Below are 22,841 nucleotides of genomic sequence, written 5' to 3'. Positions count from 1 at the left end.
ATCTGCACATTTAGAATTAGCATTTGACAAAATCCAGCATCCATTCATGGTAAAAAAAAAACAAACCTCTCAACAAACTACAAATAAAGAAATTTCCTCAACTGAATGATAAATACCTATATGAAACCTCTTGCTGACATCATACTTAATGCTGAGAAATTAGATAGATGCTTTCTATGAATGGAAACAAGAAATTCCGTTTTGCCAATCCTGTTCAACATTGTGCTGAAAGTCCTAGCTAATACAATAAGATCAGAAAAGGAAATAAAATGTAGATAGACTGGGAAGGAAGAAATAAAACTGTCTTTGTTCATAGATGACATGATTGTCTAGGTGGAAAATCTCTAAGAATACAAACACAAAAAAGAGGAAAAATTCTTCTGGAACTAATAAACAATTATAGGATATAAAGATAATATACAAAAGTCATTTGCTTTCCTATATACCAGCAATGAACAATTGGAACTTGAAATAAGAAACACAGTGCCATTTACCTTACCACAAAAAAGGAGAAATACGTAAGTATAAGTCTACTTACTGTGAAGGTACAGTAATCAAGTCAGTGTGCTATTGGCAAAGGAATAGACAGATTAATAGAATAGAGAGCCCAGAAATACATGCACATAAATATAGTCAACTGATCTCTGACAAAGGAGAAAGGCAATAATGGACAAAGGATAATTTTTTTGACAAATGGTAGTAGAGAAACTAGACACTCTCATGCAAAAAAAAAAAGAATCTAGACATTGACTTTAAACTTTTCACAAAAATTAACTCAAAATTGATCATAGACCTCCAGGTAAAATATAAAACTAAAAAACTCCTAAAAGATTACATAGGAGAAAATACAGATGACTTGGAGTTTGGCAATGAGTTTTTAGGTACTACACCAAAAGCATGATCCATGAAAGGAAAAACTGACATATCGGATTTCACTAAAAATGAAAAGCTTTTTTATCTGCTAAGACACTGTGAGAGAGAATGAAAAAACAAACTGGGGGAAAAGATTCGCAAAAACATATATCTGATGAAGGACTTGTATCCAAAATATACAAACAACTCTTAAAATTCAACATTAAGAAAATAACTCAATTAAACAACGGGCAAAAGATCTGATACCTCACCAGAGAAAATATACAAATGGCAAATAAGCTTATGAAACAATTCTCGGTGTCATATGTCACTAGGAAATTTCAAACTAAAACAGCAAGGTGCCACTACGCACTCATGAGAATGGCTAAAATACAGACAACTGACAATACCAAATGTTGACAAGGATGTGAAGCAACAGGAGTTCTCATTTGTGGCAGGTGGGAATGCAGAGTGACACACTCACTTTGGAAGACGGTTTGGCAGTTTCAAACAGATCTAAGAATAATCTTCCTCGATGATCGAGCAGTCACTAGTTAGGCATTTGCTCAAACCAGTTGAACATTCATGTTCACACAAACACCTGCACATAATAATTTTATTCATAATTTTCCCAAACTGGAAGCAATTAAGATATTCTTTAAAAGGTGAATAAACTGTGAAATACCCATACAGTGGAATATTATTCAGCCTTAAAGAAGAAGTCTAAGAAGTCATGAGAAAAAAATATGAAGGAACCTGAAATGCAAATTGCTAAGTGAAAAAAGCCAGTCTGAAGAGACTACCTACTGTCTGATTCCAATTATATGACATTCTGGAAAAGGCAGATGAATGGATACAGTAAAAAAAAAACAATCAGTGTTATCAGAGGTTTTTTGAGAGGATGAGATGAATTGGTGGCACACAGGATTTTTAGGGCTGTGTAGAAATTATTCTGTATTATACTATAATAATGGATGCATGATATTGTGCATTTTTCAAAGCTCATAAGAGTGTACAAAAAAAGAATGAAGCCTAATGTAAACTATAGATTTTAGTTAATGTATCAGTTCTAGTCCACAAATTATGACAAATGTACCATTCTAATGCAAGGTATTAAAAATAGAAAACACTAGGAGGGGAATAGGGGATATGGCACATCTCTGTAATGTCTCCTCAGCTTTCTACAAACTAAAACTGTCCAAAAAATTGAAGTATTACTTTTTAAAACCAAAACAACGTGACCATACATATTTGCAAAAGAACAAAGGAAAACTTTTGAAAATAAAAATGTAAATACTGAAATAGGCAGATTAGACCCAGGCAAAGAGAACTGAATGACAGAGCTGAAGAACTCACTCAACTGCAACATGAATAAAAGGAGATGAATGGAAATAACATAAGCATTCTTCAGTAGAGGATTGAGTGAATGAATTAGGCTACTCACATATGTGTACATGTGCAACATGCTCAATCACCTATATGCATATAAACATACACACTGAAATACAAAGAAACCCTAAAAATGTCTATAGCATATTGTGAAGTTTTTATATTTATTTTAAATAGTTATTTTGAGAGAGAGAGAGCACACATATGTACATGAGTGGGGGAAGAGGAAGGGCAGAGAGATTGGGAAAGAGAATTTCAAGCAGGATCTGTGCTGTCAGAGCCTGATGCAGGGCTCAGTCCCACAAAATATGAGCTCATGACTTCAGCTGAAATTGAATTGGATCCTTAACTGATTGAGCCACTCAGGGGCCCCAGACATTGTTAAGTTTTTAAAGTGTGTTGTAAAGCTCATGTAGAGTTGATCTTGTTTTATAAAATTGTATGTGGGTATGTATATGTGTATGTGGAGGGGTGTGTATGTGCATGTGTGTGTGTATTGGTCCTAGGCATGTCTAGGAGAAGGATGGTCATGAATTTGTAAACTTTGATTATCTGGTTATTTGTGGATGGTAAAATTTTAGGTGATCTTTTTTATGCTCTGTGTGGTTTCTTTTGTATAGTTGGAGTTGTTTAGAAGAATATATCCCACATGTACAAGAGCAATGAAATTATTTTTACATAAAATATTTTTTCAAAAGGGGGAATGGAAAATGTGAGCAGTTAAAGGACATTGAGGATGGACTTCAAAGGTGTAACACTGGGGAGTCCCAGAAGGTGAGAGTAGAGAGAATGGTATTAAAGGAAATGATAATAATGATTAAGAATATTCCAGAACTTATGAGACAAAATTTCATAGACATTAGAGCACATTCTTAACTATCAAGATAGGTAAATTGATATTAGATATATTGTGATGAAACTTATGAACTACAAGACAAAGACAAGATCTGAAAGCAACCAGACAGAAAAAGCAAATCCTGAATTGGAAGTTATAATCAAAGACTTACAGCAGACTTCTTATAAACTGCATTGCAAGATAGAAAATACTGGAATAATAAATAATCTCAAAATATTTTGAGAAAATATTTGTCTACCTAGAATTGTGTAACCTTCTTGGGGTATCTTTTGAGAATGAGGATACAACAAATATGTGTTCAGAACTGAGACTTTATTCCCAAGAAATCTTGACTAGTGAAATTCTGAGGAATCATGAGAATGAAAATTTTATAATCTTAAATATAAGAAATTGTTTTCTGTATAAAATAATAATTATATAACAAACCTCTGGAGGAAAACAATTAGATTTAGTGTTCCAAAGCTATTATAATTGTTTGGGAGTAATGTTAAGATATATATTAGCTTCAAACGCAAAGATTGTTAAATATGCATGATAAAATACCATGGATAACCAATGAAAGGATAGAAATATATAGTTTACAACTTCCAAACCAATAAAGTAAGAAAATTGAATTGTAAAGCCAGCAACAATTATTGGTTAAAATGAGGTAAGAGAAAACAGGAAGTAAGACAAACTAAAAGCATCAAGTACAACTATCACACAATATAATATAACACAAAATATGATCACATAAATACAAATGTATTAAAACTTGCCAGTTAAAAGACAGAGATTTTTATGTTGACTAAAATAAAGTCAAGCCATACATCATTTAAATAATAGGAGTGCCTGGGTGGCTCAGTCGGTTAAGTGGCCAACTGAAGCTCAAGTCATGATCTTGTGGTTCATGAGTTTGAGCCTCAAGTCAGGCTCTGTGCTGACAGCTCAGAGCCTGGAGCCTGCTTTAGATTCTGTGTTTCCTTCCCTCTCTGCCACTCCCCTGCTTACGCTCTGTCTCTCTGTGTCTAAAAATTTAAAAAAAATTAAATAGTAAAGCCATAGTTGAGAGTAAAAAGATGGGGTAAGATCTCTCAGGGAAATACTACAGAAAAGCATAAGTAGCTTTGCTAATATTAAACAAAATAGGCTTTAAGACACAAAGATTTATTAATAGTGAAGAGGGTCACTTACTAGTTATAAATGGTTCTGTTTTACCAGAGAATTTAATGGTAATGCACTTATATTCACTAATAAAATAACTAAAATTTATAAAGTAAATGAAGGCTCTAAGGATATACTGACAAATCCACAACCAAAGCAAGAGGTTGCAACACAGCTTTCTAATTATTGGTAGGACATGCAGATAAAATGTTAATAACAATTAATTTGTCCCATTACTGGTGATGTTAAAGTTGATTGCTTGATTAAGGTGCTGTCTAAGGTGCCAAGTTTCTCCAACATAAAGGTCCTATTTTTTCCCTTTGTAATTAATAAGAATCTTGTGGGAAGATATTTTGAGACTACTTAAACATCCAATTTTTCGATCATCTACTGATGATTTTGCCTCCAGCAATTACTACTATGGTGTTTGACAAAGGGTGATTATCTAATTCCATAACTCCCTCACAACGGTTAGTTGGAATTCTCCTATGAAGCAGAGTTTTACTTTATCCCCCATTTATATAGTCATTAAAATAATTTGTAACATTATGGGCTCTTGGATACCTTTTTGATTTTATGGGTAATAACCCATTGTATCATTATTCATTTTGTTGCTTAAATAATACCAGTATTGGTCATTGCAAGCCTGGTTAGAGAAGAACACTTGATATCATAATCAAAACTTTTGAAATAGTCTGGAGAAGCTGAAAACCTTCAAGTATTAGAGGTATTTGCTAGCCTGTGCACCAATAAAGTTATTGATACAAGTTTTTAAAATCATATTATAAGGCTGTGTCTACAAAAAGAATAACCTAGTAAAAATAATCAAATATTTTAACTTTCAGCATACCAGGAAAAATAGTCATCACATTTGCCATCTGGGTCCACTGGACCCTTTGTATGTTTAAAATTTTAAGTTATTTTATGAAAAATGTACAGAAGCAAAACCCAGAAAATTAGAGCTTACACATAGCATCCCAGATTATTCTTCCACACTTTCCTGGGTATTTAGAGGTATTGGCCTGAAATGGGCAAGGACCTTTGAATGTAACTCTCTGATCATCAGCCGTCATGTATGAAACAGGACATATTCATGGCATAAATACTGATTCTAGATTTCACACACATCTCAGATAGGTTACAGCTTATTGTTACTTCTGGATCTTGCATGTGCGTTTTCACAGTGTAATACTATTGAAAAGTTTGAGTGCTTGTAATTTTGTATAAAAGAATGTCTGTCTTTTTGTTCCATAATTACAAAATGTTTCTGTTTTTAGGATTTTTAAAGTTTATTTATTTTGAGAGAGAGTGCATGAGGTAGGGGCAGAGAAGAGAGAGCATACTGTGTGCTGACTGTACAGAATCCAACACAGGTCTCAATCCCACGAACCGTGAGATCATGACCTGAGCCAAAATCGAGAGCCAAAGTCGAAATCAATCGACTGAGCCACCCGGGAGCCCCTGTTTTTAATTTCTATTTTTAATTTCCAATATAAACATAAACTAAATTGTTCAATCCAATGAAATTTTTTATTTCTACATAATATCTGTCCTTCTAGTTACCTTTGTATATATACCTACCTTCAGTATTCGTCCATTTATGTCAAGTAAATTTTTACCCACAGATATCATAAAAGATTAGCAAAACAAGATAGTCTAGGTTCTTGTTGCAACTCTGTCCTATTAAATGACTGAGTTAGAATATCATGCTTTCTTGGTATATTCATAAATATCTTGTTTACTCTTTGATTCTTGAGTTTGAGAAAATTTACTTGCTTATCCTAAAGGCTCATTGTCTAAAATTTTGCTTCGTTAACTTCACTCTCATCTGTACAGTCTCCAGTGTTTCTGTCTCTTTGCCTTCATCTTCTGACTCATTTACAGTTGTGAAATACCTTTCTCTGTAATCTTCTCTTACTTATCATGGACTGAAATGAAAAATTCTGAGTTCCTAGCTACATTCAATGAAAGCGTAAAAGAATATGATAAAGATGGTATCTCCAGACTTCTTGTATGTGCTTTCGAAAGACAATACACTAGTTTGTACAACACAATAAGAAAACTGATGGATGATGAAATAGTTGTAATGTTTTTATTCATTCTAGGCAGTTTTTTACTTTTTTATTTTGTTCTTTTTTAGCATGGTTTGAAATAATTGATGAGTGATGATGAAGTAATTTCTAGGATGATAAAATAGCAAAAGATCTCTAAGGTCCTTTAATGTATCTTAAATTTATAAGATGATCCATACACCTAACTGAAAACAGTAAGCAAATGAATGAGTTTTATCCTGTTAAAAAATAAGTAATTTTTATCTTTGATCTTTGAAAGACCTTGAAGAATCAATGAAAGTCATGAAATCTCAATTCTTACATATGGTTAGAACTCAGTAAAGAAACTTAAGTAAAATTGAATTAAAAAGGTTAAGAAGTTTCTGTCAAATCGTGAATAGAGAATAAGGAATATTGGCAAGACCCCACTCCACTTCCTTAAACCTGATAATGCTATAGAAGTGAAACTAACCTCTTAATTGATATTTTTTATTACCTGGGAGGTCATACTGTGTTTCAAAGGAGTGTGCAGATATGATGAACTGTGAATTGTTAGGAAGTTTGTTTAGTGGAGTGGAAACAACTGGACCAGGAGTCCAAGAACTATGGATCTAATTTAGGCTTGGACACTAATGCGTTGTTTCTTTGGGCTGAGCCATCCAAAGATCAAAGATAAAAATTACTTATTTTTTAACAGGATAAAACTCATTCATTTGCTTACTGTTTTCAGTTAGGTGCATGGATCATCTTATAAATTTAAGATACTCTGATAACACTGGAAGGAGCAATAGATTGAGTCAGAGCTGCAACGGGAACCTGCTTTGTCAGACTCAGAACCTCCCATCCTTGCACCTTTCTCATCTTTGGTAGTGGTAATAAAATCCTGCCATTAGGTTGTTATGAATATTTAATGAACTACTAGAGACTGTAAGACCCTGGAGGGCTGGAACTGCTAGTCCTCTTCGCCTGTCCTAGGGCTAGAAGTATCTAAGTACTTGTTGAATAATGAATGCATTACATTAAGGAACTTTATAAATTGTTGTAAGTTATAAAGCATGTTTATAAATTGTACACTTAAAATATTATACAATTACAGGGTCATTGTGTTTGTGCTTGTTATGTAGATTTAAGGTCTTTTTCCCCTTTTGTCTTCATTGTTTTATCAAATCAAGGCAAAATAAAACTTTGGAAAATCTAGACCTTAGTATTTAAAATTGTAGATCTATCCTCATTTAGCCTCATCTGTGACTTATTAAAATGGCAGATAGTAACAAATTAGTTTATTGTTGTATTTGTTCTAAATTGCCTGATGGCTCCTGAATTTAGAAATTTTCATTGTCATACTATAAATTTTATAGAATAAAGTATCTTTGCGTATTCTTTGAGCTGTCATAGTCCAAACATTTTGTCTGGGTTTCTCTCTTTAATAACAATAAAAATTTTTACATTTCTTTGCCTATATTTTTTCCTTTCCTTCAACTCAGTTCTTAGAAATCTTCTGAGGTATTAACTTGAACACTTTTTTTAAAAGTGTTAGTCTATTTGCCATTTTAACGTAATCTCCATTTCCTTTATAAGGAAACCAAGACTCTTAAGAAATTCTTGAGAGACCAATTTGAAAGACAGACTTTTTCCATTTGCTGAGTCATGTAGCCTACCCAGCAAAGGCAAAGAACTCTAACTTAGATTTACACATGTAACTTGTTTAACTCACCAATTAGTTTGCTCAGAGTCATTGCTCAGTTCTGGATCTGACTATAAATTAAGTGAATGCTTACTTATTTCAGCACCCTTCAACTTCCCCTGTGAAGTTACTTATCCCTCTGACAGAGAAACTAGGATCTAAAAGTTGGTGACTGTCAGTTTGTTCCATGGTATTTACTCCTTTTGGATACTGGCCAGAGTTTGGACAGTCAGTAAATATTTTCTCAGCTTTAGTGTATTGTCTGTTTGTATGTGAAACTCTGTCCTTCCATCTTTGTTTGACTCCCTCACTGGTTGGCAGGTTCGCTGAAGGTAAGAACTATGTTTAATCTTTGGATAATCTTGAGATAGAGATAAAAGGTAAGAACTATGTTTAATCTTTGGATAACCTTGAGATAATCTTTGGATAACCTTGAGATAATCTTGAGATATCATAGGAGAAATGTCTGAATTTGGGGTGAGGCTGGACTGCATACTGTTGAGGGTCTTGTGATGCTTCGAATTCTATACTCACATGTCAGCAAACATATAGTACAGATCTCACTACCATGGTACTTCCATAGTCCTTCACCATTGGTTGGCTTCCTATCACATGTCTCACCGATCCCCCTTCTGTTGTGTACTTCCATAGATTTTTATTAACAACGAGTGGCAGAACTCAGAGAGCGGGAGAGTGTTCCCTGTCTATAATCCAGCCACAGGAGAGCAAGTGTGTGAAGTTCAAGAAGCAGACAAGGTACGTCCTTCTCAGAAAAAGATTCCCTATGAAATAACTGCCTTCAGACAATATAGCATTAAGCTTATGCTTCCCACACACCAGCACTGACATTTATTCATCACCTTTTTCATAAAAGCAGGTGGTTCTTCCTTTATTTGGAGTGTTCTCTCTCTTAGGTTGTGCCTCTTCCTCTCTAACAGGCAGATATAGACAAAGCAGTGCAGGCAGCCCGCCTGGCTTTCTCTCTTGGTTCAGTGTGGAGAAGGATGGACGCTTCAGAGAGAGGCCGTCTGCTGGATAAGCTTGCAGACTTGGTGGAACGAGACAGGGCAGTTCTTGCAGTAAGTAGCCTAAAAAAACATTAAGTCTTTACCCTAAATTTACCACTCCACTGAAGCATAGACTCCTCAGCCTTTCTGAAAATGTGGTGTGAAGCCAACCTGGGGACAAGCTGAGGAGAACATAATACACATGAAAAATGAGAGCTGTTTGGCTTTTGGGATCAGATGGGTAGGTGCAGGACCAGCTGAGGGTCTCTTCTTAGTGAATTTTGAAGACCAAAACCATAACTTCCCATTGCTGGTAAGGACCTTCCTGCCTTCCTTTCCAACTTTCTGAGCCCACCCTCGACAGACAAATCAAAACAAAAACAGTTAAGCAGCAGGAGAGTCACCATGAAGCCTGCAGAAAAGCAACACCAAGTGATTCATTTGATGATCAAAAAGGACTGTTTTTTTACCTCCCCAGAGTTAACCTCTCTTGACTAAAGAGAATCCTTCTGAAGCAGAGGGCCTTTCAGGGACTTCTGCCCCCTTTGTTCTTCTGGCACTTTCTAGAACCAGAGGAAAGGAGAGAGAGCAGGAGACAGCAACTATCTTTCACTAAATTATTTTCTCACATAAGGAGCATCCTCTCTCCTAGTGGTTTTTGTGTTTGTGTTTGCTATTTCTAAAATAAAAGTCAGTTTCTTAGAGAACGCAAATTGCCTGGGGCCTGGCACTGTTTGGGAATGTCTGTGTTGTGCACCAGCCATATCCACCTGGGTAGCCCACTGCTGACCAATTAATGTGTAGGGCGTCCGCCTTCAGTCAGGCATTCAAACTATGAACACTGGTATCCTACCCTCTGGGTGGGAAAACAGGACACAATTGGGCTTGCTCTGGGAGAGGGACACATTATGTCCTTCCTCAGGGTCACTGCTGCCAGGCATGGCTCTTCCCTCCAGCCATCCTCTGCCAGGATCTGTTCATAGTATGGGAACAAAATGAATCCTTTATGGAACTGATCTGGAGCTCTGACCCATGTAACACTTACTTTTCTATAAAAATGTTTGCTAATCTGGTACTTCAAGGAAGACTGTTCCAGTGAGGTGTTTATGCATTTTGTGAGAAAGGTGCGTGTTCCATGGCCAAGAAGCTCCTTCTCAGATATTCAGGAGACACTGACCATATTAGAGACTCTAAAAAGCCCTACTCACTATTTCTCAGGTTTACTTAAGTCTCAAAACTATTTTTCTGACTAATCTATCAATATCATGCAAAACTGAATTCTTTGGAACACTTGGGGGGAAATGCTCGTCTGTAGGTTTATGTCTTCACTGGATTATGATTTCTTCAAGAGTGAGAGCTGTATTTTACTTCTTTTGTAATCCCAGAAATTCCTGGACATAAACAGTTGGGTAGAGAGGGCAGATTGATTGTAAGTGTCTGTTTAATTGAGTGAAGTCTATATAGTTTACAACATTAATAATACTAGACTGATGGCATATACTACATATAGTTCATTTCTGCTGTTATATTTTCATGTCATAAAATTCACATGCCGTCCTTTTTTGGACATATGTCCCACCAGGATCAATTCCCTTTTGCCATTACGCTTAAGTGAGATTTCTGTTTTTAAACACTCTTAGGCCATGGGAGGAGTGAGTTTTAATGAGACAGCCTTTGGAATAGATGGGAGCTTCTGACCAGAAAATGAAGTTAATACTTCATCCAAGTAAACATAATTAATTGAAAGTAAACATAGGGCTGGCAACTCTCAGGTGAATTTGGCTGGTGTCAGCAGTTCATTGGGACCATGTAGGTGGCCCCGATTCTGGTTACTGACTCTGCTTCACTCTATGCTATGTGGAGCTTGGCTCAGTGCTGGCTCATGCAGAACATAATGACCATTTCCTGATCATATGCATCTTCTCAAAAGTACTGGGAAATAATTAGATTCCTTTTGGTAAAGTTGAGCCAATCAATGTACAGTGATAAGTCATGGGATTAAAAACAATGAGTCCCATCTTCCATGCACGTGAATCCCATCTTATCCTTACCCAAGTGAATCGCATCTTATCTTTACCCACACGAGTGGGTAAGTTGCCCTGTCAGTGATTGTATTTTTATGTCATCAAATGGAGAATCTTTCCATCTTAATTTTATCAGTGCTCACATCGTTTTCACACTGGTATGAGTGATAAAATATCCTCACAGAGAAGGACATGAGATTATAAACATATGTTTTTGCTTATTTTTAGTTCAATAAACTTGTAACACTTTCAATATTTCTTAAGTCCAAATACTCTCTTCTCATTTCAGTGTGTCCTTGTGGTTTTTTTGTTGTTGTTGCTACACATTCAAGCAGTTTAGGAACACATGGTTCAAATAGTAACATTTGTAATCTACAACTGCTCAATATGTCTATTTTTATTCAATGGAACAGATACTTCACTTTTAATAGGTAATGGTTGTTAACATAAATATTTACCAAAAAGCAGCCCTGAACTTGTTAAAGTGTGAGCTTCCCTAGAGGAGCTCTTGTTTATTTGATGGCAATAAATAAAGTCTCTGTGCACTGTGGATATTCCATGTCTCAGCAGGGGTCTTGGCAGTGGTGGAAAACACTTTATATTCTCATCAGTTGCATAAAGGCCCATGTCCCTGTTCCTCCTTATGGATTCAGATTACTGATCTAAACTCCAAAATATCCCTGTGCAGCTCTGATCATTAATATGGCAGAGGCCAGTTTGACAGGCAGAACATTTCTTTATCATCAGTTGAAGAAACGTTGTGTTGATGCATTTGGATAGTGGTTACTGGAGACTCACAGGCCCAAGAACACACACATACATATTCACTGTGGTTTTTACTAGAGACGAACCTAAACCAGCAGTACTAAAAAGTCTTTTTATTTGGGAAATCAGAACTCACCAGATCTGCTTCACTATTCATATTGATTTAGAGTCTTGCTCTTCCTTTTTCTTCTGCTCCAGACATTATTGCGTATGTCACTTGAAAGTTCTCTCCATTCTTTTCCTGCAGACCATGGAATCCCTAAATGGTGGCAAACCATTCCTGCAGGCTTTTTACGTGGATTTGCAGGGGGTCATCAAAACGCTTCGGTACTATGCAGGCTGGGCTGATAAAATTCACGGGACGACCATTCCTGTAGGTAAGTGAGATCTGAGTATGCGGAACGGGAAAGCTGGGGCCCTGCCAGAAACACTCACCATCAAACACAAATGGCAGCCCCACAGAATGCAGATAGGAACACATGCGCCACGGCTGGAACCCAAGAACCAAACACATGACATCACTGACTCTGACCACGTCCCTATTTCTGTGTGTTGATGGTGTACGTATAAGTGCAGGGACGAGACACGGCAGCCGGCTGAGGCGCAGGTACGGGGTTGTCAGCTGGTGGGTGCTCCGCACGGTGCTGCATGAGGGGCTGAGGTCTCAGACGTGGGGAAGTCGGGGATGTTTTCAAGAACATCCAGACTTGGTCCTTTCCTTCCTGAAACATGAGATCTACTTGTTTGGAAGAGAACACTCTAAAATGCTAACAGTTGTCTCTTCTTGAATTTTTTATATTTTTCTTCATTTTCTCTAATGAGCATGAATTACTTTTACAATCTATAAATACAACAGCCATCATTTCTTTTAAAATCTAGGTTAGGAGATAAAACGAGCAGCACAAACAGAGGTCTGTATGGGAGAGTAACAGTTAGGTGCCGAGTTGTGTGGGTTGTTGTGTCAGTACTGTTTTAAAGGAGAGGGCGAGTGTCCAAACTAAGCCAGTGGGCAGGGCCCGACCTGCTCATGAGGTGCTGGCTATGGGAGTGCCAGAGTGAGAGCTTTCGCAGCAACCCCAAGGGGAAGGCACTATTATTAGCATCCTCACTGACAGAGGAAGAAACTGAGGCCTAGTGAAGTTAAGTAGTTTTCCTAATTCACCAGCAAGTAAGTTGTAGAGCCGAAATTCTGACATTAGAGCCTGGTGACTCACTTCACTAGCTGATCCATTTTTGATACTGGGAGAAAGAGGTAAGACGGGAGAGGGAAGGACTGAAGGAGATGTGAGGGAGCTCGCAGTGGTGAGCAGACAGGAGGCAAGGAGATACACCTTCACCAGGGGCCCCTGGTGGCTGCTACTGCTGTGCCCATGCCTCACCTGTGTTCTCTGGAAGACAGCCTGCTTCCCGTGTGCATCCTAGGAAGAGTGGAACATGGGGCTGAGCACTTTGGAATGCCCCTTGGGGCCCTTCCTAGGCCAAGCGTCGGTTTACCAGAAAAGGGGGTGGCTGGCTAATAGCATGGTGGGCTTGGAGCAGTGCTTCTCTAACTTTGATGCACATACATATCACTTGGGGTCTTTGTCTGGGGTCTTCATCAAGTGCAGTTTCTGATGGAATAGGTCTGGGGTGGGGCCTCAGATTCTGCATTCCTGCCCAGCTGCCAGGTGATTCCTATGTGGCTGGTTCTCTGCCAAGTGGCTCTTGCGATACTTCATTTAGGCGTGGGGCAAGAAGAGGAGTCACTGTGAGAGTGGAGAAGGGACACAGATGAGACTTTAAAGGTCTATTTTAGAATTACCTCCACGAATTACGGCCACATGTGGAATGTTAGCCTTTAGGAAATGGGTTTGCAGTTACAGGCACTCTTCCTTGCTATCCAGAGGTTTTCCTTGTTCAGGGTGGAAAAGATTGCTCTTAGGGAATGTCAGACTCTTGGTTCAGTTTTGGCTCTGAAGATTTTACAGAACTCCTGTTCTCTAGCATCACTGGCAGGATTTGAGAATGGTCTGAGTGGAGCGGGGTTACTAGGTAGTATGAGCATACCTGTTGGAGAGTCTGAGAACTAAAAGCTTTGTTAAAAAACGAGATACGAGATATGTGTCAGCCTTTTTAGGCTGGCATCTCCTATTTCAATGCAGAAAGGTAAATTAACAAGACCAAAGGCCCTGGGGTTTTTTGTGTCCCCTTCCCCCCTGCCATTTCACTATTAAAAGAAAATATGTTTGGGGCATTTAAAGATCTTTTTTAATGACTTACAAATAATCTTAGCAATGAGGTGAAACAGAAGGCTGTACACATAAATCTCTATTTGACCTAACAGTGTCTTGGTTGTCTTTTGCTTTCTTAGGAGAGAAGACCCTGATAAGATAAAAATTATTGCAGTCTTTGATGTTTGATGCATTATTTTACTTTATCTGGCAAGAGATGGTTGGTGCATAAGCCTCACTGTTTTCATCTGATGCTCTTTGGAGATGCTGAGGATGTTGACCTAGGATTTAGAAATACAGGGCTTAGAAAAGGCTTTCACAGAAGTCTCTCTCACCTTTACTTATAAACTGGTGTCCAGCTTGTGAAGGAAAAACATGAGGAATTCTTTTATATGCTGAGTAATATTTAGTTTCCCTAATTTTTCTTAAAGTGCATTTAGAGATGAGGTGGCTCTCCAGGGAGTCAGGAGAAGGCAGTGCCCCTAGGAGGCTGGGGATCTGAGATGTTAAGAGCTCTTGCGGTGATGCTCCACGCAGATGAGGGAAGGATGGAGGCAAACTTGAACTTGGCAGCTTTCCTCTCTGTTCTAGGTTTAGGTACATTTGGGTTTGCCCATTATAGGCTACTGAGAATTCTGCTCATAGGCCCTTCTGGGTAGTTCAGTGCTTAGGGATTCGAGCTGGACTGAACCCGGGGTGAGAGAGCATAGGGGAAGATCAGGAAAAGGAAGACTGTTATTATTCACTTACTTATTCTCAGATGTGTTGAATCAATCCATTTGTGTTTGTCATTTTTAACTCCATAATTTATCATCAGCTTGATTTTGTCCCTTCTCAGGCTTTTCCACTGAAATCTGGAACAGAGGAAAGTTGTCAGTCTCTAACCATGAGGTCTTTATTGTGTTACATACATATCTCTCTGAAATACCCTAATTTTACATGTGGAATTACAATGTAAAGGAATGATATACTTCATATTTGCACAGTACTTGATTGTGTAAACTATTTTGTCATCCACAGGACCTATGTGATTCTGTGTGTGATCCTGTGAAACAGGTTGGGTTTTAAAAGGTATTCCATTTTACAGATAAGAAAATGAGATGGCAAGGATTTAGTGCCTTGAACAAGGTTACATGGCTAATAAGCGGCAGGCCTGAGATTCAAACCCAAGTCTCGACTGGAGTCTCTCTTCTTATGGAGACTAGTTCAACAGGACAGGCTGATGAAGAGGCCAGTCGCCCTGGTGAAGCCTTGATCCTCTGCAGATTTTTAGATTAATATGCTTTTTATTCTTGTTATTCATGGTAGTTATGTTTTGTAAAGTTGGCTTGAACACTGAACCAGCAAATACCAAGCCATTGCTTCTAGAGGAAATAATGGGAATGAAAAGCACAGTTCCATAAAAAGCACTGTTCTGTCTGGCCACCTATAAAAAGAAAACTGGAAAGCAGTTTTGTTTTGTTTTGTTTTATTTTTTGAGAAAGAGTGTGCACAGGCGAGAGAGAGCACACGTGGAGGAGGGACAGAGAGAGGGAGAGAGAGAAGCTTAAGCAGGCTCCATGCCCAGTGTGGAGCCCAGTGTGGGGCTCAATCTCATGACCCTGAGGTAATGACCTGAGCCAAAATCGAGAGTCAGACATTTAACCAAACTGAGCCACCCAGGCACCCCAGAAAGTTTTTTTTATCTCAAAAATATAAGATTGCTTTGTTTCATTGACAGATATCTATGGTTCATCCAGCTTTGTATCTCTGACACTAAAACCTAAGAACCCAAAAGAGTAGGAAGAATTACCCTATTGTCTTTTTCACTCCTTCCCATTTAGGAAGGCAGGGCAATCTGCCAGGTAATGGGAAGACTTTTTCTTCATCTCTTCTATCAGGCATCAATTTCAGCCTCTCAGTCACTTCCTCTTTCTTTAACACAGTCATTCGTTCTTTGTTTTGTTGTGTTTTATTTGTTTTTGAGCATCTGCTGTATTTCATGCCCTGTGTAAAGCAGTGGAGATACAAAGGTGAGTAAGATGTTCAAAGAATAGTAAAGAAAACAAACAGTTGCAAGATAGTGTGGCTTATTCAGCTATGGAGGCAGGAAGTTCTCCACAGGAGAGGCATCTCCCCCAGCCGTAAGGCCTCCTGGAGAAGGAAGCGGGATTTACAGGACGGATGGGCAGCTGCGTGAGGATGGAGGCAGGGCAGTCACAGGCAGTGGTACAGCCTGTACAGGGCATGGACGGAGGAGTACAGGGTGGCCGTGGGTCTGAAGGCATAGCCAGGTAGAAAGGACACTGGGGCTCTGGGGCGTTGGTAAACCATGCTACAAGTTGTACTACAGCAAGGGTGAGTGTCTGAATTATTTTAAATAGACAAATGCCTTGGTCTAAATTGCATTTTACAAAGAGCACTTCGATTGTGTAATGGATACTTAAGCAAGGAGCTGCTTTTTTCCCTCCTCCTGAAGGGTAGCCTCCCCTTAGAATATTGGGGAAGAAGAGAAACGGATTATGGCATTAGCACTTTGAACTCTCCACTGGACAGCTCTTTCTCCCTCTGAATTGGGAGCTTCTCCTATCCCTCTCTTCCCCCCACTGAGGGCTCACAGTTGGTGTGCCCGCAGAATTGGGCAGTACCAGTGTGACTGACAAGTGTCTCGATACTGTTTGCTGGACAACCCTGGTTTTTATTCCCTGCCGTGGTATTCAGTGGGGCTCTTCTTTCTGACCGTAAATCCTATGCCTTGACCCTTTTACTATGGCAACTCCTAATTATGCTGATAAATAATAATCATTACTGTGATTTATTGATCACTTTGTGCCCATTATACTATCTCTAATCTCGTAGCAGTCCTGCAGGGGAAATATTGTTTTCCACATTTTGATTATTTTTAACCTACATCAAAATCTGCTGCTTCTTCTCATGTCCACAGACTCCTTGTGATGGAGGACTGATCCAAGCATGTTTTCAGTTTACTGAGGGAGAAATGGAGGTTGATTGATTTGCACTACTTATGATTTTTCTGTTTAATAAGTGTTGGTTTTATTGATTTTGTGTTATGTAAGCAGGGAAAATGTAGTCTGTGCTTTAAGCTGAATTCTGACGTCAAAATGGCCTTATGGTATTACATTAGAACAGGCTAAAACTCTCCACATAGATCGTATGTAATTATTTGTCCACCGCACTCCCCTTTTAGTTTACCTTTTAAAGAAAAGGCTAAAAATGTGCAAACAATGACTCCCATCATAAGGTGGGGTCTTCAACAGCTCACTCCAGTGTTGCTGGCAGAGCATGCGTGTGGTGAGGCCGTTTGTTCACTCGTGGAGAGTGAGGAGAACCGGGGTCCTCGGTGGTCCCTGAACTGCTGGTGACAGGAGGCTGTGAAGTCTGCCTCTCATGTAGCCTCTCTGAGGAGGTAGGGCTACAAAAGATCTCAAGGATCCCAAGGCCAGTCTGCTCATTTCTGAGACAAAGAAACTGAGGTCCAGAGAAAGCACCCTTTTTTCAAGACTACATAATGGAGTCGTGGTGGAGTTAAGATCTCTTCACAACAGACTGGGGAGCACATACTCTAACTTCTGAGAAGCTACCAGCAGACTCCCAGAAGAGTAACGTTCACACTGCTGTGTGCTAACATGAAGTCTCAGTCTTCGTGTAGGCATTTATAGAGCTTATCGTAGTAGCTGTGAATGTGTAGTGAAGTCTGTTCAGTGTCAGAATACATAGGTATCTGTAGGGGACATAATGGAATAGCTCAATGACACTGGTCTAATTATTTAATACTGGCATTGTCAGAAGGTAACTGTGCACACAGATTAGAGATCGGAAGATGACCTTCCATTTACTGAATTGTGTCACATATTTTTATGCTATTAAATAAACTCACTTTTAGTGTTACCAGGTATATAAAATTGCCTGCAGTTTTTGAAATCCTCTTAGTATTATAATTGGGGGCTATTTCTTGAGGTCCATATTTCTCCTCAATTTCTGGCACATTTTAGATTTTTCTAAATATATTGACAATACATATTGTCCAAACATACTGTAGTTCATGTAGAGACTGCCAATGGCAGGATTCCTATGAGGATAAACATTCTGTTAAAAAAGAAAAGAAAAGGGAAAAAAAAAAGATTATTTCAAACAATGACAAAATCTGCCTAAAAAAAGGTCCATCTTAGGTATATGAGAGACAGAGAGAAGCAACACTCTGTGAGCCCTTGCAGTGGACTCTGCTTTCGTGAAGAGGAGAGAGACCCTCCGGCCTGGGCTGCCCCCGGGGTGGGGGGGTGGTCGTGCTCTGCAGTGCTCCCTTTAGAGCTTACATCCTGGAGTTTATGTGAGTTCTCTGGATCCACATACCAAATCCCCACAGATTCCTCTTCACTCCCCACAAAAGTGTTGTCGTTTTTTCCCCGCATTTGCACTCCATGACATCATATTCTGATTCTGTGGTTTGTGATACCCATGTAAATGCAACATTCTATTCACAGAAAAGTCTTAAGATGTTTCTAAGGGCAATGAACTGGACGTCTGGGGACCCAGATTCAAGTCCAGAAGCCACAATTTAACCAGTTAAATCACTTTAGACCTCACCTCTCTGTGCCGTTTTTTTCCTCGACTTACAAAATACAGATAATAACTATTGTCCCATTTTTTTCCATAGAGTTGTTTTGAGCATGAAGTGAGATAAGAATGTCAAAGTAGTTTGTAAAGCTCTATAAAACACGTTTTTATTTCAGTACTTTTAAAATACTAAAAAGATTGATCCAATTCTCCTACACTTAAACTCCTTGCAGACAAATGAGTAGAGTTATCAGAGCTAAGCAAACAGTAAATAAATAGAAACGAAGTCAGCAACTATAGAGCAGCTGTAGGTCATCATGATACTCCGGGAGCGTGGGCTGTAGGTCAGAAGCACCATAATCGCCTGGGAGCTTGTAGAAATGCAGACGCTCAGATCCTACCCCAGACGTACTGATTTAAAATCTGCATTCTAATGAGCTCTCCAGGTTCTTCATATACACATTTAATTCAAGAAGCACAGGGGCCTGTATCACGTGGTACTGGCGCGTGCAAGCTGACTGCACATGAAAGTAGTGAACATTTTTTATTTGAATTATTAGCTTTGAAGAAAATATTGCTAGCTCACAAAATCTGTCGTACGTAGATTTTTTTAAAGATGAGGCTAACAAGTAGCTATTTACATATTTTTTAAAGCGGATTTAACAAATCATTAAGTAATAGAGTGATACTTGGATGCGACAGAAATTATGAGGGTGTCTCTCAAGTGAGTGGCCTTTGGGTAACGTTAGTGTAGAAGCTTGGTGGGATTCAGGGCAGGGTCATAGCAGCTGGAACGACCTGTGTGCCACTGGCCCTAGCCAAGGCACAGCTCTCCGGAGTCAGACTAGGGGTGTCCAGAATCATCTTCCACTAACCAGATGAGAATACAGACTGAGCTCAAGGCCAAGGGCCCCTTTATGTCTTTCACTCAGGATTCTCTGCGGAAGAATTCAAGCACCAAAATATCCTTTATTTCTTTATTTCCCACTTAGAGGAGCTGTGGGGATAGAAGATTCTCCAGTCCATTCTTAGTGCCAGCCTTTAGCTAAGTATCAAGTCTGTGGACAGTTTATCCAAGGAAACGTTCACTCCCCATAACTCAGTTTCTCCTGAGGCACACTTATTGGAGTCAAGTTCAATTCCTTATAAGGTCAGCTTTGTAAGATTTTGCCTACTCTTTTTTTCTCTCTTTCATTTTTTTTCGTAACTTTCAAAGTTATGTAAGGAATACAACTAAATTCTCCAGTCATTAGGATGTGGAGGGGGATGTACTCCACAGAACCACGCCAGGTTCTTCTCAGCCCGCTTGCACGCCTTCTTGACCCAACACTGATTCCGTCGTCTGTGATTATCCATCCGAAGCCTTCACCTGGCCTAATTACAGCTGGGAAGGATTTCCATGCAAATTACACCCTCTAGCCTCTTGAGAAGGCTTAGTGCTCCGCAGGAAGAAGCTTCCAGGAGGAAGAGGCCGGCTCACGTTTGTATCTTCCACACACATACAGAGAAGTGAAGTAGTAAAAGGTATCGATATTAAAAAAAAAAGAAAAAAAAACCTTTTCAGAGATGATAAGTTGAAGAAGGGTAGTAATTTGCACTTTTGTAAAGAATATATGTGAGGGGGCGCCTGGGTGGCTCGGTAGGTTAAGTGTCTGACTTCAGCTCAGGGGCCCCGTGTCAGGCTCTGTGCTGATAGCTCAGACCCTGGAGCCTGCTTCGGATTCTGTGTATGTCTCTGTCTGCCCCTCCCTTGCTTGTGTTCTCTCTCTCTCTCTCTCTCTCAAATATTTAAATTTTTTTAAAAACTGTGACTTTTCTGAAGGGTGATTTGGCACTATTTATCAAAATGTAAAGTGCATATACACTTTAACCATGCAATCCTCCAGATATGCAAAGATCATATAAAGGACTCTGTTTAACGCATTATTTCTGTTAGTCTGTGAGGAAAGCCGTCTCTGTGCCCCTCAGGACCATTGACAGCAGTACCATTATGCATGGAGTCAGTGGGATAGTATTCAGCAGTTGAAAAGATATGTAAGCTATACATGAAAAAACGTGAGGAAAAATAGAGAAGATTGTGAGTAATATGACATTTTTTAAAAGGCAGGGGAGAAATAAAAGGACATTCCATATATTTGCATGTGAAAAAAGTCCTATGAAAAGATGCAATAGCAATGGATAGCTGTGGATTCAGGGAAAAGAGGTTTAGGGGAGAGAGAGACCTTGAATTATTTTAAAATGCATAATTTTGTATTTAAAACAATTATGTGTGAACACTGTGAGTGGTTTAGTTATGTTGAGAGACCATGGTAAACATCACATCCTTTCTCTTCCCCCAACCCACACACTCCTGTCCCTACTTCGTCTTTAATGACAGGGCCCTGCAGGAGTAGTAACTGAGGGTCTTCGCTTTCCCTGGGATCAGCTTTTGAGCTAGAAAACAAATATGAGGGAAGTGGCCACAGGGTTAACAGGTGAGAGAAAAACAGACATTGTTCAGTACTGGCCTTGAAGAGCCATATGCTAAAAGCAAGCCGTTCTCCAGTTATTTCAATTAGCCATTTGAAATAATTCAGATAAACATAATGACATTTCTCTAAAGAAAAATTTGGTTTGGATTTCCTGGGTAATTATTCCAATTTGCCTATTGCTCCTATAGGGAAAATAAGGTTATTAAATCGTCTTCATTTCCATGGCTAATTTGAAGGCAGAGGCTTTGGGTTTTTGATGGAATTTTCTTGGAAGCCAACTTTTGACTTTTTGAAAGAGGCCTGACATGTCTGGCTTCCCCCAGTGCCCAGAAGGTACGTTTTGATGCCTGGATTGAGTTCTAAAAAAGACCTTACTTTTACTACTCACCTTTTCTAGTTGCCTACCATTTTAAATTTAGCCAGTAGCATTTTACTTAGTTTTTTTAAATACATAGTGCAGAAAGTTATTTAAAATGTTGAGATACCTCAGCTTTTAAAGAACTCTTTTACATTTAGGTATCATTTTTTTTAGTTGTGTAAAAAGTTTCATTTATTTATTTTAAGAGAGAGACAGTGTAAGCAAGGGAGGGCCAGAAAGACAGGGAGAGAGAGGGAATCAATCCCAAGCAGGCCTTGGGCTGCCAGCGCAGAGTCAGACACAAGGCTCGAATCCACAAAACTGCGAGATCATGACCTGAGCCGATTGCAACAGTTGGACGCTCAACCATCTGAAGCACCCAGGCGCCCCCATTTAAGTGTTATTTTAATACTTAACACAAAATTTAGAGCTTACTATTTTTCAGTTCCCAGCTTCCCTCCCCACACCTCCTCAGAAGACGGCTTCTAGTGTCCTAAACTTGTCCATCATTTTGCCTTTGAGGTTCCCTCATCAGGATCCCAGGAGCCATGTCTGGTGCCACCCTAGGCCAGGCCATAAGCTCTGCTAACAGCTTTCCTATATGATTGAGTAGGATGTTTTCTCAACTTTATTTCTGATTTTGTTATTGCCACCCAAATTTTCCCTCTACGCTGTTTTCTTCTAACCCGAATTCTCTGGTAGTGATCCTGCTCATTTCTTTCAGATGGAGATTATTTTACCTTTACAAGACACGAACCCATAGGAGTGTGTGGACAGATCATCCCGGTGAGTGTATCTCCTCACGCCTCATATTTATTTTCATTTGAACCCGTTCTCTTAGAGATACATAAAACATGGACCTCAGGAGGTGTGCTTTCCATTACTGGGGGAAAAAACTGAGCTCATGTTGTTGACATATCTTTAACAGCCTCCCTGCAAATGCTTATTTGAACAGGTTAATAGGGTTTCGGCTCCGTTACCAGGAGTTGAGTTCTCAAGCCATGGAATTCTCATGATTAAAATAAGCAAAGCCAAGCCCAGTGTATTAATAACCTGCCCTTGGTTATGGATGTCCATCCTGCTTATGGAAAATTAATGCTTTGCTATATTTGCTTGTTTATTTTTTAGAACTATGACTCACCCTCTTTCCAGGCATATTGTTTTATATGGTCTTTTAATTCCATTCTTTCCCACTGTTTCTTTTCACAAGAATATAGATAGAAGACTGTACAGAAGACACAGCCGTACAGTTAACGTCACGGTCATAATTGAAACCATGCCGGGCTGTTGTATGTCTTGTAAAGGGAAATAGATGTAGTGCTTAGTGTTTGGATTGGAACATTAAACATTGTCTTTTTTTCCCTCTCTCTCTCATACACAGCCTTGGCACTGTACAAAACATCATCGAATCTTCTTCCAACAGTACTAGTAATCATTCTGGCAAGGATTTCAGGGAGGCTCAAATTAAACTCTTAGA

At 39.0% G+C, this 22,841-nt stretch overlaps 1 protein-coding gene across 3 annotated transcripts in view; it reads left to right on the top strand.

The window, feature by feature from the left end:
* The window catches only part of ALDH1A2 (aldehyde dehydrogenase 1 family member A2), a 161,249-nt gene that overhangs the window by 86,865 nt on the left and 51,543 nt on the right, over positions 1-22,841 (top strand). For 2 of the 3 annotated variants that reach the window (XM_029950725.1, XM_029950723.1), the window contains exons 3-6: positions 8,627-8,731; positions 8,914-9,054; positions 12,019-12,148; positions 22,089-22,150. In XM_029950725.1, coding sequence (XP_029806585.1) covers positions 8,980-9,054; positions 12,019-12,148; positions 22,089-22,150 — 267 coding nt within the window. In that variant the 5' untranslated portion in view covers positions 8,627-8,731; positions 8,914-8,979. The remainder of the gene's footprint in view (positions 1-8,626; positions 8,732-8,913; positions 9,055-12,018; positions 12,149-22,088; positions 22,151-22,841) is intronic. The other variant, XM_029950726.1, reaches the window with a different exon arrangement.

This window comes from Suricata suricatta, chromosome 9, assembly GCF_006229205.1.
Source record: "Suricata suricatta isolate VVHF042 chromosome 9, meerkat_22Aug2017_6uvM2_HiC, whole genome shotgun sequence".
Classification (NCBI taxonomy): Eukaryota; Metazoa; Chordata; class Mammalia; order Carnivora; family Herpestidae; genus Suricata; species Suricata suricatta.
This window is presented reverse-complemented; position numbering and strand designations above follow the sequence as displayed.